The sequence below is a fragment of the Strix aluco genome, chromosome 28 (assembly GCF_031877795.1).
Source record: "Strix aluco isolate bStrAlu1 chromosome 28, bStrAlu1.hap1, whole genome shotgun sequence".
NCBI classification, from domain to species: Eukaryota; Metazoa; Chordata; class Aves; order Strigiformes; family Strigidae; genus Strix; species Strix aluco.
The window spans coordinates 1,502,979-1,520,357 of NC_133958.1; the positions used below are offsets into that span (position 1 = coordinate 1,502,979).

Here is a 17,379-nt window from a genome sequence, read left to right on the forward strand (position 1 = left end):
GGGGCGGGGCCGCGCGCGGGGCCTGGCGGAGCGGCCGGCTGAGGCGGACAGACGGCGTCGCCGCCCCCCTCCCCGCCGCTGCCGCCGCTCCCGGCCCGGCCCGGCCCGGCCCGGCCCGGCCCTCCCAGCGCGGTGAGATGGCGGCCTGCGGCGGCCTCAACATCCAGATGCTGCTGGAGGCGGCCGAGTACCTGGAGCGGCGGGAGCGAGGTACCGGTTTCCCCCCTCGGCCCGGCCCGGTTCTCCCCCCTCAGCCGGGCCCGGCGGTGACGGGTGGCCCGCGGTTGTGTCTCCGCAGAAGCCGAGCACGGCTACGCCTCGCTGCTGCCCGGCGGTAAGGACGGAGAGGCCCTGCGGCGCCGCGCCAAGGCCAGGAAGAGCAGCGGCGGCAGCAGGTAACGGCCGGTACCGGGCGGGGGGACGGGGCGCGGGGGGGGGCTTTGCCCGGGACCCCGCACCCCCAGCTGGGGAGGGATCGCGGACAGACGGGCGCCCCCGAGGCCTGGCGGGGCTGGGCCCGGCAGTTGCGGGGAGCTCGGGCTCCTGTCACCGGGCGACCGGGCTCCGGTAAGGTCCCGCTGTCACAGGGCGTGTGGCCGGGCTCGGGGGGGGACCCTCCTGTCACCGGCTGCTTGGGGTGTGGTAAGGCCCTGCTGTCACAGGGCGCCTGGCAGGGCGGGGGGGACCCTCCTGTCACGGGGGGTGCTCAGGCTCCGGTAAGATCCCGCTGTCACAGAGTGTGTGACCAGGCCGGGGGGGACCCTCCTGTCACCGGGTGCCCAGATCCGGTAAGGTCCTGCTGTCACAGGGCACCTGACAGGGGCTGGGGACCCTCCTCCTGTCACTGGGTGCCTAGATCCGGTAAGGTCCTGCTGTCACAGGGCACCTGACAGGGGCTGGGGACCCTCCTGTCACCGGGTGCCCAGATCTGGTAAGGTCCTGCCGGCGCAGGGTGCCTGGCAGGGGCTGGGGGGGACCCTCCTGTCACCAGGTGCCAGAGCTGTGCCACAATCCTGCTGTCACAGCCCTCCCGCCAGCCCCGTGGTCCTCCACCCCCGCCTCCCCTTTCCCCTTCACGCCTCCATCCAGAGATTCCCATCGGCATCGACACGCACCCACCGTGCTGGGCCGGTGTCTTTCTGAAACATCCTGGCAAGACGTGAGGAGAAACCTCCCATCTTGGGCAAACTTGGGTACGAGACGTGCAATCGTCTGACGTGGCGGATGGGTTTGCTGAGGGGAATGTGGAAGTTGGGCTTTTGATTTCGGGCGTGCGCCGCCAAAGCTCGAGAAGTGAAACCACTCTCAGTCCATGAGGATTCTCCGTAAAGAAAGCAAGATTTTTCTAATACGCTTTTGGCCGAGCGCAGGGTTTTGTTCGACGCTTCGATTAAATCACCTAGTGCTGCTTTCCTTTGAAAAAAGGAAATTCCTTAATTATCCTCCCTGAAATCCATCCAGAGCCCCGACGCAGGTTATTCCTCGCTGATGTTAAACACGCAGCCCGTTCTCAGGAATGCTAAAACACCTTTTTTTTCCCAAGTTGAAGCCGGCTCCAAGCAGCTGCGTTGTTTTGCAGGAGCAAGTCCCACCAGCCTGGGGTTTGTTGGTTGTTTTTTTTTTTTTTTCAGGGAGTATTTAATGATGCCTCCCAGGCCCGTGGATTCATCACTTAACGCTCCCAAGTCTCGTTTTATTTGCTCACTCTTCTGTTTTTGTACAACAGAAACTGCCACCGCGGAGCCGGCGCTTGTGTCACGGTGGGAGTTGCCGTGCTGAATTCTTTCTTTCCAACACCCGTCGCGGTTTATTCGGTTGCTTTAATAATGTTAAAATCACTTGGGGCATTGTCGAGGTGAAATTATCAGCTGACTTTCAGGAGCGCTGGCTCGGGAGTGCTGCCGCCGTGCCAGGACACGCACATCCAGCCCCTCGAAACGCCTGCGAGGGAAACTTCGTCGGGCAGAGTGAACCCTGAGCAGGTTCATCCCGACACGTCACTGGCGGCCGGTCGCTTCCTTTCTCGCTGCCCTATTTTAGGCTGTTTGCCCAGGGAGGAGCAAGGCAGCGATGTCACCAGATATGTCACTTTTTTCCTGGTTGGGAGCAAACTCATCCGTGTGACGCAGTGACAGCTGACCTTTGATAGCTGCGTAACGACAAACACTGCCCGGAATGCCCCGTGTGTTTTGTTTGTACCCTGACTCCTGGTGTCTCCCCGAGCTGGGGCGTTTCTGTCTCCCCCCCACACGGGGGTTTCGGGGCTGTCGGGCTCCCGTTACGGGAGCAGAAGGCAGGTGAGGTCTTGGTCTCGTCTCAGGCAGACTCTGAGTGAATTCCTCGGTGTTTGTCGCTCCTGCACACGCTCTGAATTTCCTTTTTGGAAGATTTAAAGCTTTCTCTTCACTCAAGGCGAATCACGGCAGCAGAACAAAGGTCTGTGTTGTGTTAAAGAGAGAACGGGTAGCTGCAGCACGTGCCGTTACCTTTTTTGTTACGGTCTGCAGGAGAGAAGACCAGGTTTCGAAGGCAACGCTGGTGATGTGGGGCTGACGGGTGAGGTTTTGGTTAGCAGAGGTGCCATCAGCGACTCGCTGGGCGTGGGGGTGCTTAGAAAGGGGTCTGGGGGCACACGGCGAGGCGGTCTGCAGCCCTGGGGGGAGCTGCTGTCCCCTCTGGTCCCTGCTCCTCTTTTATTTTATGCAAAATTAAAAATCCGTCATCTAAGAAACCTGTTTTTAAATATTAGCAGTTGTGGATGCAAACACAAGAAACCCCATACGAAAGGATTCTGAAACAAAGGCGCAGAAGAGGGTGTGAATTTGTTATTAATAAAAGCATAGGGGTCTCTGTCGGTACCGACGCTCAAGAAGCGTTTGGCTTATTTATGACCAAGGGAAGAGCTCAGGCTCGCTGCATTCCGTCGCCTCGCATGAGGTTTGCAAGCGCTGCGGTGAGGGGGTTGGTGTAAAACACAGGATTTTTATCCAGAAAAAAGTTTAATGGAGAGATCCCACAGGAGCCAAAGAGCTGAGTCCTTCCTGGCTGTTTGCAGACGCTCTGCTGAGGAGAACTCGCCGTTCCCCTGCGTGCCAGGGTGATGCCTGTCCGTTTAAGTGAGAAGCATCTCCACTGGGATCACGCGTGTTTGGACTCTCTGTGATTGCCTGCGAGCAGGACACTGGCCTTTGGGAGCGGATTGCGTCAAGCAGCACCACTGGAAAGCAAAAAAAAAAAAAAGGAGAAAGGCTGAGATGAATCTCGTTAGAAAGCTGGGAGGGCTGTGGTGGCTTCCCGAGCCGTGGTGATCCGGCATAAAACGCTGCTGGCAAAGCAAAGACGATCCCTGTGAGCGGCTTCAACTGGTGTGTCTGTGGCATCTCTTGTTTTTCTTCCAGCATCAAGGGCCTGGGGGGAACCAGCACTCCCAGAGCTGATGAGGGCTTCCAGGTAGGCGTCCTTATCCGAACAGCCTGTGGGTTTTCCACATCTTTTAAGTTTTCAGGCACATAACGTTTTTCCTAAATTAGACTAGGTGGCCTCTTGAGCTTTTAAGGAGAGCGGGCAGGGAAGTGGCTCTTCCCTAAGCCTCGGCCCTGTTGCCTGGGTTTGTTGGAGAGAAAATAAGTAGCAGCTTGGGTTTTCTGCCTTTTCTTAGCTTTGTCAAAATTAGGAGCTTCAGGGGAATTCTTCGATGGACTTAACGCCCACCTGGGTTTCAACTTCACATTTGGCGTCTCCTGTTCGGAGGTGTTAACCCGTTGTTGGACACGGGGAATCTTTACACGTCGTCTTCCTGGCAGCTCACCTCAGTTTTACCAAGAGATGACTGGCTGAGCAGCGGAGACAGACACAAACGTCGGATGACAGTGAGACTTTGGGGGCTCCCAGTTGCTGTTTCGCGTGGCCGGTGTGTCCTGAGCTGGTCTGGGGCTCCTGGCACGAGACGCGACTGCTCGGACACCGCACGGCCTGCAAAAAGCAGCGTGTCTTCCCCAAAGGTGGCACCGAGCACCCGAGCTGTCGGCCCTTGTCTCTTTGCTTTACATGCCAAGAATCCCAGAATCACTCAGGCTGGAAAAGCCCCTCGGGATCATCGAGTCCAACCCTCAGCCCGACTCTACAAAGTTCTCCCCTACCCCACATCCCCCCACAGCTCATCCAAACGGCCCTTAAACACCCCCAGGGGTGGGGACTCCACCCCCTCCCTGGGCAGCCTATTCCACTCTCTGACCACTCTGGCGGGGAAACATTTTTCCCTCCTGTCCAGTCTGACCCTCCCCTGTTGCAGTTTAAAGCCGTTCCCTCTCGTTCTGTCACTAATTCCCTGGGAGCAGAGACCAGCACCAACCTCTCCACAACGTCCTTTCAGGGAGCTGCAGAGAGTGATGAGGTCTCCCCTCCCCTTCTCCTCCTCACACTGAACAGTCCCAGCTCCTTCAGTCGCTCCTCACAGGATTTATTCTCCAGGCCCTTCCCCACCTCGTTGCCCTCCTCTGCCCTCGCTCCAGCCCCTCGAGATCTCTCTCGGATTAAGGTGCCCAAAACTGGACACAATACAATACAGATGTTCCTCTTGCTTTCTTTGCTCTTCTTTAAAAAGCTGCTTTAAAAAAAAAAAGTGCTCTAGGACACCTGCGCTGTCCGAAAACCTGCTTCCTCTCTGATAGCGGCTCGGTTGCAGGTTTGTGTGCAGATGGAGCAACTTCCCTGCCCGGAGATGAGCTCTTCTGCCCCGAGCGTGTGGCAGCTCTCGGGGCTGCCACTTCCCCTTCTCCACCACGAACCTCGAGAGCCTTCGCTTTTGGATGGCGTGCGCTGCCTTGCGTCACGGCACTGATACAGCTGCTTAATCCTACTCCTAGTGCTAAAATTTGAGCCTCTCCACGTTCAAATCCCGTCTTACGGTTTTACTGGCCCTTTTATTGCCGTTTATCTGGCAATTTCTCCGTTGCACCAGATCATCTGTGTCCCTTCTGCTGTTTTCACCATCCCCGGGGTACTGAGCAGCCCCCAAGGTTTGCAGCTTTTCCAGAGAGCATTTCCTAAGGCTGCGTGTTAATCCTAATTGTACAGACAGAGGAGTTAATAACTCATTCTTTCTTTTTCAGGTCGACGCACAACGAGATGGAAAAGAACCGGTGAGTGTTGGAGGTTCGGTAGGAGCTGGGTTTGGGTGAATCGCTGCTTTTCCAGGGGTTGGGAACGGGGCTCGGGGAGCTGTTGAGATGGGGAGCAGGGGAGGAGGGACAGGACGGCTGGATAAGGGGGTCACCGAGGAGGTTCCTGATGTTGCTCGTACTTGAAGCAGTCCCTGTCCTTGGCCACCGGAGCAGCTGTGCAGTAAGGAGATGGGAGTCCTTCATCCTCCCTTCATCCCACCTCTCAGCTTGCTAGGGAGAAGGATTTCCAACCCTTTCCCAGCTCCCAGGGGCAATCCCGTGCCGGTGGGGTGACCGTCATCCTCTGCTCACCCACAGTCAGGGCGTAGGTACCTGACCGGAGCTGTGCCTCCACATAAGTGTGATTATTTGCCACAGACCAGTGCGGTCTTTGTCGTCCGGCTGAACGACGACTTTGTGTCCTTGGTCAGCTCCTCTTTTTTTCTCAGCATGGCTTGGACGTGGCTCAAATCTTGCCGTGTCCTGCTGCCAGCGCAGGACTGGTGTGAACTTGGTTGGTTTGTACCTTCAGAGGCAGAACTGCCTGTGTCGCAAGTGACGTGGGTTAGAAAAGGCCAGGGATGTTTATTCCTTGTTTAAAAAAAACGAGAAAATTAGCATTTGATTACTTCAGGCTCGCCTTGTTCAGAGCAGAGCCGTGTCGAAAGCCCGCTGCTGAAGTTGCACAAGCAAGGGCACCAAGTGCTTTGTCTTTTCCGCCCCTTCGAGCGGGGCGGCTGGAGAAATGAGCTGCTCTCTGGACAGGGGTTACGCGCCCCTTCTTCCTCTGCTCCTCGTTAGGGGTACCCTAACCCCATCCTCCAGCAGTCGAGCCGGTGAATCTTGGCCTCCTCCCCACCACGAGGAGCAGCTTGGCTTGATCCGGGGAGGGAGAGCGGCGGGAGGATGGGTGTCTCACAAGGCCGAGCGCAACGATGGGCTTGGAAGGGCCTTTTCCCAGGAAACGAATCCTTTGAGGGTTATTTTCTTTTATTATTCAGTGGGATTTCTGGGGGTTTTTAAGCGCGGCAGCAGTTTCAGCCAGGTGAAGCACGGCAGAAACGCACTTTTACGGACGCTGCGCCTCTAACTTCGCAGCGGAAACCCCATGTTTGACTCCGGCGTTGGCGTTGTGTAATCCACAAAGTTGCTCAGCGCTGACCAAGCGGGGCAGGTTGCTGCTGCGCTCCCCCCCCCCACCCCCGTGTAACTTCTGCTGGGCAGGGCGAGCTGGGGTTTTTCCATTCGTTTTGCTGGTGTGAACAGCCAACGTGATAAGGGTTTGGGGTTTTTTTTTTAGCAAAGGTAGCTGAGGATTTTCAGTTTTGCTGCCGCAGCGCTTGCGGAGCGCGGCTGGGCTGGCTCCTTATCTGCAGATCGCGCAGGTAAATCACTTGTAAGCCAGCACGGCACGGTTGGACAGGTCTGCACTGCTCCGGGCAGCTCTTCCTCCCCCTGCTCAGGTAAATAATCTTTGCAAAAGCTCATCTTTGAGCCCGTCGGTGTTTGGGATTTACCCGAAGACTAAAGACCACGTGTTTTGTTTGCATTGTAATTCAGAAGGTACTTTGTGTAGGCAAATGCCTGTTTACTCCTAGCGTGTGCAAAACAAGATAGGCAGGTACTTGCAAAATCCCAATTTGCAGCTGCCTGTGTCGATCGGGTATTTCAAAGGCGGGTGTTGCAACGGGTGCCCAAGAATGTGACCTAAATCTTGGGGTTGGAGTGTTGAACGTGAAGTAAACCGGCCCGTGCTGGGAGCATCTTGGTTATCGACGGAGAAAGGGATTTCCTCCAGCAGCCAGAGTTTCCCGCAGCGGCGGGGTGCAAGCGGTAGAGCGTTAGCTTACGTGTTAACGCAGACAAAATCTGGGTGTTATAGAGGGAGGGAGGGTTCCTGACAGGCTCCTGTGCTGGGGTGGCCGAGGAGCGTGGTGCTGCTCGGGGCCGGTGTTCCCTTGGGATCCTGGTTTTGTTTTGACCGGAGCCGCACGTGCCGAGTTGATGGATCCAAAACTGGCCCGTTCCTGCTAAAAATGGGGAAAGGAAGCGCTTCTGAGGGCCGCACGGGGTTTACAGCTGCGTGGTGTCGGCTCAGGTGGCTTCAGCTGTCAGTGGAGCAAGGTGGTGGCTGAACAGCATCCCTGCAGTGAAGCTTTTTGGGAGGAGGAAGACCAAAAGCGGATATCCTCACCCAAAAAAATGAGGTTTTTGGCAGCTCCTCACCAGCAAGCATCCCAACAGCCCGAAAGGTGCTGGCAGGGTGTTGTAGGTGGGGTTGGCTGAAGTCAGAGTCGGGTTTTTCAGTGAGGCCCTTTCCTCTGGCTGCAGTTTTCTCCCAGTGCATGGAGGCGGAGGGTGGGAAGGCGTCTGGTTGGGCTTAGCTTCCAACCACCCTGATCATCCGCTCGCAGAGGTGAGACACCATTTGGGAAGCGGGTACGCGAGCGCTCAGCGTGTTGTGTGATCTCCCGACAGGCGTGCCCACCTGCGCTTGTGCTTGGAGAAGCTGAAGGGGCTGGTGCCGCTCGGACCTGAGGCCAGCAGACACACCACCCTGAGTTTACTAACGAAAGCTAAATTGCACATCAAGGTGAGCGTGGGCTCGTTCGGTGGGGGAGATGCAAGAAATCGGGCTGCGTCCCTGTTGGGTGGGTGCTGAGCTCGGCTGCCAGTAAAAGCTGCTGGTCAGAGAGGGACCTGGGGGTGTTGGTTCTAACTGGCTGAACAGGAGCCAGCAGTGTGCCCAGGTGGCCAGGAAGGCCAACGGCATCCTGGCTTGTATCAGAAATAGCATGGCCAGCAGGGACAGGGAAGGGATCTGACCCCTGTGCTCGGCACTGGTGAGGCCGCCCCTTGATGAGTGGGTTCAGTTTTGGGCCCCTCACTCCAAAAAGGCCCTTGAATGACTCGAGCGTGTCCAGAGAAGGGCAACGGAGCTGGTGCAGGGTCTGGAGCACAGGTCTGATGGGGAGCGGCTGAGGGAACTGGGGGGGTTTAGTGTGGAGAAGAGGAGGCTGAGGGGAGACCTCCTGGCCCTCTGCAACTCCCTGAAAGGAGGGTGCAGAGAGGGGGGAGGAGTCTCTTGAGCCAAGGAACCAGCGCCAGGACAAGAGGGAATGGCCTCAAGCTGCGCCAGGGCAGGGTCAGACTGGCTCTTAGGAAGGATTTCTTTGCAGAAGGGGCTGTTGGGCGTTGGAATGGGCTGCCCAGGGCAGGGGGGGAGTCCCCATCCCTGGAGGGGTTGAAGAGTCGGGTTGAGCCAGCGCTGAGGGATCTGGTGGAGTTGGGAACGGTCAGGGTGAGGTTCATGGTGGGGCTGGAGGAGCTTCAAGGGCTTTTCCAACCCAGATGATTCTGTGGTTCAAGAGCAGCACAGGGCGCGGGGGCTTCGGGGCATCTGGATCCTCGTGCGGGATGAAGGTAACGGCCGGGTTGTTTTGGAAATACTGACGAGGGTAACGCTGCCAGGGGCCAGCAGTGCCCTTCTCGCCGTTGGCGCAGCGAGGCCGTTGCGATTCTCCTTATCAAGGGGCTGAATTCCCACATTGTGCCCCACACCCGGGGGCCTTAGGGATGAGACTGGCTGCAGGATTGGAGCGCAGCTGTTTTTCCCCTTTCTTTTCTAGAGTGTTTCCTACTTCACTCTTTACCCTTTAGACTTGGGCTCGACAGGACTCACCTCGCTGGGTGCATTTAGAGCTCCACGAGCTGAGAGATAATCGGGGGAGTGCTGGCACCGGGCTGCATTCAACTCTCCAGTTATCAAAGACTCTGAAAATATATAAATAGGATGGGGCCGGCTCCGGCCTCGCTGCGCTTGTAAATTGTTTGGAGGCACTTTATGTGCTTTCTCCAGCGGCTTCAGGCCAGCTCCAGACCTTTCCATCCCCGGGCCAGACGCTGCACCCTGCTTCGACGCCTGTTGGCTCGCAGGAGGATGAAAGTTGCATCTGTGTGACTCGTGTCCTGCGCGTGTTGAGGCCGGGGAGCCCCTCGGTAGCCGACAGCGGTTGCGTTTAGACGACTCGGGTGGCGAAAGCGATGTTTTACGTGCGGCTGGGAAGCTCAGGGCCCCTTCTCTCTCCTCTGCAGAAGCTTGAAGACTACGACAGGAAAGCCGTACACCAAATAGACCAGCTGCAGCGGGAGCAGCGGCACCTGAAAAGGCAGCTGGAGAAGCTGGGGATAGAGAGGATAAGGATGGACAGTATCGGATCCACTGTTTCTTCGGAGCGTTCCGACTCGGATAGAGGTGAGACCCCGCGCTCGGGGCGGAGCGGGGCCGGCTGGCGAGAGGTCTGGCCGGCCGCGCTGTAACACAAACCATTCCTCTTGCAGAAGAGATCGACGTGGACGTGGAGAGCACGGACGACCTTCCCGCGGACCTCGACTGGAGCAGCAGCAGCCCGAGCGACTCGGACGAAAGAGGGAGCCTGCAGAGCGTCTGTAGCGACGAGGGCTACTCCAGCTCCGGCGTGAAGAGGTTGAAGTTGCCTCTCGGTCTATAAGAAGCAACTCCCGTCGCTGTTTCACCCGTCGCTCTTTCCCTTTTGGATCTCGTTAGGTAGCACACCGGATCGTCCCGCCACTCTCTTTGCACGTCAAAAAAAAAATCTTCACCTACCGCCGACCGAAATGAAGCTGAGCTTTGCCGAAGCCCCAAAACACCCCGTTAGGTCTGCGGGTGACGAGCTGCTCCCCGCAGCGCACCTCCGCTCGCAGCCGCCGGCTTCTCTGCCCACCTGGAAACTCCTCCTTGCCAGACCCTACATTCCAGCCACGTTTGGAAGCGCCTGAGAATATCGCAGCGGTGACAGCAACCTCAAAAAAAAAAAAAAATAAATCCCTGGGTTTTTTGCCTTGCTGGCACTGCCCGGTGTTCCGGATCTGCTCCGCATTTGGGTGACGTCACGTACCCGATAATTGGCGGCAGGGCCCAAATGTTGAGTTTTTGGGTGAGGGTCCGAAGGCGGAGCCGGACTTTTGTGTAGTTTAAATCCAGGAGAGAGCGGAGACAAGTCGGCAACGGGCACACGGAGCGTTTTGGCGTCTTGGGTGGGCGCAGAGGTTGCAGCACCAGCCGCCGGAGCGCTCCTCTCCTCCGACTCTAAATATTCAGGGTAGCAGCGCAGCCATAAACGCCCAGCCCGGCCCTGCCCTCTCCCCACAGCCTTACTCGCACAGGGAACGCCACTCGGGGGGGCTGCGGGGCTCCACAGTCATCGCCCCCCCCTCTCGCAGAGCCTCGGGTCAGACGCCTTCAGTCTGGGAAATTTTCTGTCCTACCTAAAAGCGAACGGTCCCCGTCCCGTGCGACTCCCACCTCCCGCCTCGCGGCCGAGAGCCCTCCTGGAATTTCCTTTTCATGCTTCTTGTCTCGGGGACAATTTTTTTTCTACCTCGGAGAGATGAACAAAGATTATCTCCATCCTTTTAGCACAAAAAAACAAAGATGTTGCCTCATCTGTTTTCCAGAAGCGATGCCTGGCCCCGTTCGAATCCGTCGCGCGACAGTTTAGCAATAACCCGCCGGGGAGGGGGAGCGGCGCAGCCTCCGGCCGTCAGCGCCTGAGGGGACCCCACCGAGACCCCGCCGGGCTTCAGCGGCACCTCCGAAGCACTTCTTGGGCCAGCGGGGATCGTGTTGGGCGCTTGGGGGCGGCGGGGGGGCTCGTGGAGGATTTTGGTCGCCACCTGTGGGAGACAAACCCAAACATGCCAAGAAAGGGCCAGAGCCCTTCCCACCGCCCCGACGGCGGGGGGGTCCCGACCTGAGAGCACACGGAGATGTACAGAAAACACGTGAGCTATAAATAGTATTTATTCATTTTTCTATGAAACCGATGTACTGGAGATAACGTTCTTACAACTTTCTGCTTTTATAGATATTCTGGAAACTTTGATACACAGAGGTCTGCTAACGGAGATGTTTCTTCTCCCCGTGAGCCGGGCAAAGGTCTTTTCTGCCCCCTCAAACCTCTCACTCAATCCCCATCGCTCAATCCCCCACCCCAACCCTCTCACCCCGGCACCCGGCGAGGCCCCAGCACCCACCGAGGAGCCACTTTGCTCCCCAAGGGCTTTTCTTAGCGCCGGGCGACAAAACCGGGCGTCCCCGCGCGCCCGCGGGCTGTGCAAATCCCTCCCAGACAGGCGCTCGCCGAGACTTCGCCACCGCAGAGCGCGAGCGAATGAACAATTCAGTGTCTTTTTTTTCTTCTGGGTTTATTTATTTTTTTTTTTAACATCCTAAATCTATTTTTTGGATCGTTTGAAATCTTTTGAGAAGCACGAGGATGGGAGACGGGGCCAGCGAATTACTGAAATCTCCGAAGTCTCAGCTCTTTTTGCACGTGCTGGGTTTTAAAAGAGAGAAAAGCAAAACCACGAGGGATTTTTTTTTTTTTTTTTTTGGTAAAGCAGCCAGAATTTTTCAACATCCAGCAGATTTGCACTGACCCACAGCTCGGAAGCCTTTAGCATCGGTACGCCCCGGCAGCCAGCCTTCGGCGCGCGAGCTCAAAACCCCTACGCTTTAAAAAAGAAGGGAAAAAAAAAAAAAAGGCAAAAAAGATGAAAAGCACAGAGAAAAAAAAAGTGGAATATCAGCACTTTGAGGCTGGCGGCTCTGGTAGGTGTTTGCCAAGAGCCCTCCCTCGCCTTCTTCCAGGAACCGCCTCGGGAATCCCACCGGAGCCTCGGCTCTTGCTGCCTTTGAGCGGGGAAGGGTGACGTGGGGCGTCGGGAAAAGCCTCATCGGGAGCTTAAAGAGTTGATTTTTGGTTGTTATTTAGCTAGACCAAGTCTTAAGGGTTCGATTCGGCGTAAATTATTTTATTCAGTGTCGTGCCTTTTTGAGTTACTTCTGTTGGTGAAACGCCACGTGGGGGTTGCTTTTTTTTTTTCCCCACCCCCCCCCACCTCTCTTTTTGTTTCTGTCCCAAATTAATAATTCTTGGACTTTGCACTGTTGGGATGTCTCCAGCCTGAGGGGGGCAAAGAGAAACGGGAACCCTCCAAAATGATGCACTAACCTGGACCGAGGCTGGAAACGCGGCGGTTGACTCCTGGCCGGCGGCCGGGACCGTCTGCGGCCGCTTTCGGGCTCTCCAGGTCCCCCCTTAAACGTCGCCCGGCGGCTGTGCCAGCCTGTTCCTGGAATTCACTGATCCACCAGCATTCCTAAGAAATAAGCTGCAGGAAGGACATTTTTGTAGATTGTGATTAAAAAAAAAAAAAAAAACCAAAAAAAAAGGGGGGGGGGGAGGCGGGAGGAGCCGCTCACGCCCCCCGCGTTTACGACGGAGCGTCGCCCAGACGGGTGTGAATCAAAACGACGCTTTTTGGGGTCTTTTTTCTTTTTTCCGCTGTCTTGGGGGGGGGGGGGAGAGACAGGGCCTGTGGGCAGGCGGAGAACGGGGCGCTGCCGGGAACGGGGCTTTATCCAACCCCCCCCCCCCAGGCGCTTTGCTCCCCGACTCGCCCCCCCCCACGTCGCGATGGGTTCACGGCCTCGCTCTGCCCAAAAGCCACGAGGTTTGGTTCATCCTTTTAATTTCTCCGGCGTAGCAGCACGTGAGCATCCGAAACACCCGAGCCAGAACCCTCTGGGCGTTTTCTGGGGGGTTTTTTTGACACGTTTTACTTGCTTTTTTCCTTTTTTTTTTTTTTTTTTTTTCCCTCTCGTTTCTTCTTTTTGCTTCCCGAGAGCGAACCCGCTCCGGCGTCGGCTTTATTTTGGGCAGTCGAGAGCCGGGGAGCAGCAGATGGGAAAATATAAATTGTGTTTCCAGCCGTTCAGTTCCTGCTGTAAATACCACGTCATCATTCTGAATCCTGTGTCAAGACCATCTAATGGTGCTTTTTATGACCGTTAGCACACGCGTTTTTAGGAAGTACATGTTTTAGAAGATCTTTGCTGTGTATATGGATACTTCTGTATTGTTCAACTGTTAGAAAATAAATTATTTCATTATGAAAGAGAAGCGTGTGCCGGCCGCTGCCTCGGGGAGCGAGCGGGAGGCTCCCGGGGACGTCACCTGGAGGGGAGGTGGCGGCGGGGGGGACCCCCGGGAAGGCAGAGCCCAGCGGCGCAGGCACCTCATTGGTGTCGATTTTATTTAATAAAATTAAGTTTTATTTATCCGTCCCACCCGTCCCCATCCCACTGCCTGAGCCCTGATTTCAGCACCCGCCGGGGCAGAGCTGCGCTGCCGGGAAGGGTCCGACGTGTGTGTCCCCCCCCCAACCTGCGGTGGGGTTTTGCCCCACGGCTGAGGGTCTCTGGGCAGATCCTGCTCTGGGTTTGGGTGCTGGATTTTTTTGCAGGTGCTTAAAGAAGATGGAGCCCCCATGGTGAGATTGTGCTGGGGGTGTTGGGGGTTTTTTTTTGCCTTTTTTTTTCCTCTGGGTGGGGGCTAGAGGGGGTCGCAGGGAGTAGCTCAGAGGTTTGAGATGTTTTTGGGGGGGTGGGAGGGCGGGCATCAACATCCAAGCTGTGGCTGGGGGGGGCCCAGGGGGTGGGATGTGCCCTGGGGGTGGAGCCTCCTCTGAGAGGGGACCTTCCTGGGGGTGCAGGGGGGTCTGGGGGGGCCCTTGTGCCTGGGGCTCCCAAGTGTGGGTAGGAACAAGGCGGGGGGGGGTCGGGTCCTTGTTAGTGGGGAGCCCCTTAGCACTGAGGAGAACTCCCTGCTGCTGGGGACTGGCCTCCTGGGCGGGGGGGCCCTTCTTGCTGGGACCCCCCCAGTCCTAGGCAGGAGCAAGGCAAGGCTTAGAAGAACTGTTGAGAGGGGGGGGGTCGGGGTACAGCCCTGGGCCCCCCCGTGCTCTGCAGCTCACGCAGGGGTCTCACTCCAGGCCTCTGGCAGGGGGAGAGTCTTCAGCAGGGAGGTGGGGGGGGGGGGTGTCAGCTCTTCTGGTCCCCCCCACCCAAGCCCAGTCTGGTCCCCAAAGCTCCTTGTGAAACTTGGGGTGCCTTGGGGTGTTTTTTCTTCCTTTTCTTCTCCCCGTTTCTCTTGGTGGCCGCAGCTCTCCCGCATCTGCCCTGGCTGAGGACCTGGCTTTGTCCTTGCCTGTGGGCTCCTCTCCGGGGCTTTGTTAATCCAGAGCTGCCAATAAAGTGAGTCCTAACTGGCACTGGGCTCGGGAGGGGCTTTGTCTCTGCTCACCCTGATGTTCAGCTGAGTGTTCTTAAGCCTGGTTTTACACTCCACACTAGCATAGGAGAGCATAAAGCAGCGAGGATCCAGCAGCCTTTGGCTCAGCGCTTGCTCAGGGAACGAAGGCTCAGCTCTGAGTCTTGCTGGGCCGGGTTTATTCCCGCAGCCTCGACCTGTGCTGCTCTCACGCTCAGCGAAACGCTGAGTGAGCCGGTGCCCAGGGTCAGACAATGGGTCAGACACTAGGCTGGGCTTAAGCTGGGGCTGGTGGCAATTGCCCTGGGTAGCAGAGGCTGCGTGTCCGGCTTAACTGGTGTCCTTTGCCCTGGCACAGCTGCCTTCAGCGAGGGGAAAAACTGCTGCAAACCAGAGGGCAGGTGGGAATCTTTTCCTTGCTGCTGTTGCTGAGTTTCCCCCCCCCACCCCCCCCCCCCCAAACAGCCTGTCTTAACCCGTGTGCCAAGGGCTGGCCCGTGTCAGGGAGAGCCTCAGGGATGGGCAACAGCAGCGGCTCTGCCTTGCCTGGGCGGGCAGAAATGTGAGGGCAGGGGAGAGGCAGCGCTGGGGGAAAGGCACTGCTGGGGGGCTGTGTTGTTTAAGCACACCCCCCCCCCCCCGCGCTCAAGTTTTGATTCTCTCCACACCTGGAGCCTCCAGCAGCTGGCTGGAGAAGCACTGCCAGCATTTTATCACCTTCACAGTAAAATATTTTCTTGTAATTCAGAGTCTGGTGCGTCACCCCATGTCCTCTGCCCCTCGTCCCCTCTCGGGGGGGGGGGTGGAGAGCAGAGCAAAACAGCACCAGCTTTCCACACCACGCCCCCCCCCCCCCCCCCATGCTGTCAGTCCCTCCATCCCCCTGTGCTGTCCCCATCTGCCACATCCCGGGGGGTGCAGGGGAGGGGAGGGGGGGGCTGAGCCCCTCGAGGCTTTCGGTCACTGCTGCGATGCTGCTGAAGGGGCTGGGCGGGGGCACCGTCGCTCTCTGAAGAACCACAGACTTGTTTAGGTTGGGAAAGACCCTTCGGCCCATCGAGTCCAACAGACCCAGCTCTCAGCCCTCAGCCAGGGCCCTCGCACGCCGCCTGCGCTCAGTGTCACCGCGCAGGGACAGCTGCCGGCGAGCAGGACGCGGGCGTTTGTCTTATGTGACACATGTACATTGCTCCTACGTTGCCTGGGAAGAGCTGCTCCCCTTCGGGCATTTTTTGTGTGTTTTTTTCCCTCAGGAAAGCCCAGCTGCCCCACAGCCCCCTCAGCAGCCAAGAGACACGTGAAATCCAGCCCCATCGAGGACTTTTACAGCCCCAAATTACCACCCCTGTCTGCAGGATGGACCAGAGACGTGCCTGAGACAGCAGAGTGGTGCAGGGGACAGTAGCCCCCGTGCCCAGTATTATAGCCACAAGCCATCACCTGTCGCTGTCGGTGCACTGGGAGCACCTCAGCCCCACACACCACCCATCTTGGGGGTGCAGGGGGGATGAGGAGGATGGCAGAGTGCTCTGGCTGGGCATGGGAGGAAAAGTCCCCAGGTGGCCAAGAAGACCAGTGGCATCCTGGCTTGTACCAGCACCAGCATGGCCAGCAGGGACAGGGAAGGGATCTGACCCCTGTGCTCGGCACTGGTGAGGCCGCCCCTCGATGAGTGGGTTCAGTTTTGGGCCCCTCACTCCAAAAAGGCCCTTGAATGACTCGAGCGTGTCCAGAGAAGGGCACTGGCACCGGCCGGTGTCAGGGGAGTGCGCAGGAAGGGGATGGGAGTTTGGGCCCCCACCTCGGAAGACCCTCGGGTTCCCCTCCCCACCTCTATCATTAAGCTCCTGGCAGCATTAAATAACCGCCAGCCCCAAGGGAGGGGAGCGCTTTGCCTGCCCTGGAGCGAATGTTTTGCCCTGGGAAGTTCCCATCGGCTTTGGTTCGTTCCCTGAACACGGGCTTAAAGCTCGTCAATAGCCCGGTGCTGGTGTTGATCCCAGGGAAGGGAGAAAATCCCTCAGAGGTTATTGATGCTCCAATTCAAACTGCCCGGGGCTGCGCGGAGGAGGTGAGGTGAGATAAAGTCAGGTGAGACGCCTCATGTGCTGTGAGGTCCAGTAATGCTGGTAATGCACTCTTCACAGATCCCAGATCCATCGGGGTTGGAAAAGCCCTTGAAGCTCCTCCAGCCCCACCATGAACCTCACCCTGACCGTTCCCAACTCCACCAGATCCCTCAGCGCTGGCTCAACCCGACTCTTCAACCCCTCCAGGGATGGGGACTCCCCCCCTGCCCTGGGCAGCCCATTCCAACGCCCAACAGCCCCTTCTGCAAAGAAATCCTTCCTAAGAGCCAGTCTGACCCTGCCCTGGCGCAGCTTGAGGCCATTCCCTCTTGGCCTGCCGCTGGGTCCTTGGCTCAAGAGACTCCTCCCCCCTCTCTGCACCCTCCTTTCAAAGGATCTGGGGGTTCTCATTGACAAGCAGCTGACCATGAGCCAGCAGTGTGCCCAGGTGGCCAAGAAAGCCAACGGCCTCCTGGCTTGTATCAGCACTAGTGTGACCAGCAGAAGCAGGGAGGTGACAGTCCCCCTGTGCTCTGCACTGGTGAGGCCACACCTGGAGGGTTGTGTCCAGTTTTGGGCACCTCAATGCGAGAGAGATCTCGAGGGGCTGGAGCGAGGGCAGAGGAGGGCAACGAGGTGGGGAAGGGCCTGGAGAATAAATCCTGTGAGGAGCGACTGAAGGAGCTGGGACTGTTCAGTGTGAGGAGGAGAAGGGGAGGGGAGACCTCATCACTCTCTGCAGCTCCCTGAAAGGACGTTGTGGAGAGGTTGGTGCTGGTCTCTGCTCCCAGGGAATTAGTGACAGAACGAGAGGGAACGGCTTTAAACTGCAACAGGGGAGGGTCAGACTGGACATGAGGAACAAATGTTTCCCCGACAGAGTGGTCAGAGAGTGGAATAGGCTGCCCAGGGAGGGGGTGGAGTCCCCACCCCTGGGGGTGTTTAAGGGCCGTTTGGATGAGCTGTGGGGGGATGTGGGGTAGGGGAGAACTTTGTAGAGTCGGGCTGAGG

At 57.6% G+C, this 17,379-nt stretch overlaps 1 protein-coding gene across 2 annotated transcripts; it reads left to right on the forward strand.

The window, feature by feature from the left end:
- The first annotated feature begins 47 nt into the window (after positions 1–47).
- MXD1 (MAX dimerization protein 1) lies at positions 48–13,150 on the forward strand. 2 transcript variants are annotated; one of them, XR_012621042.1, is made up of 7 exons: positions 88–210; positions 299–395; positions 5,112–5,141; positions 7,641–7,755; positions 9,258–9,417; positions 9,504–10,967; positions 11,051–13,150. XR_012621042.1 is itself a non-coding variant. In XM_074807938.1 (6 exons), exons 1-6 carry the CDS (start codon positions 138–140, stop codon positions 9,671–9,673), a joined length of 645 nt encoding a protein of 214 aa, XP_074664039.1. In that variant the 5' UTR covers positions 48–137; the 3' UTR covers positions 9,674–13,150. The 2 variants fall into 2 exon arrangements, 1 of the variants encoding a protein (XP_074664039.1); XM_074807938.1 differs by having other exon boundaries at positions 48–210; positions 9,504–13,150.
- Positions 13,151–17,379: the final 4,229 nt, after the last annotated feature.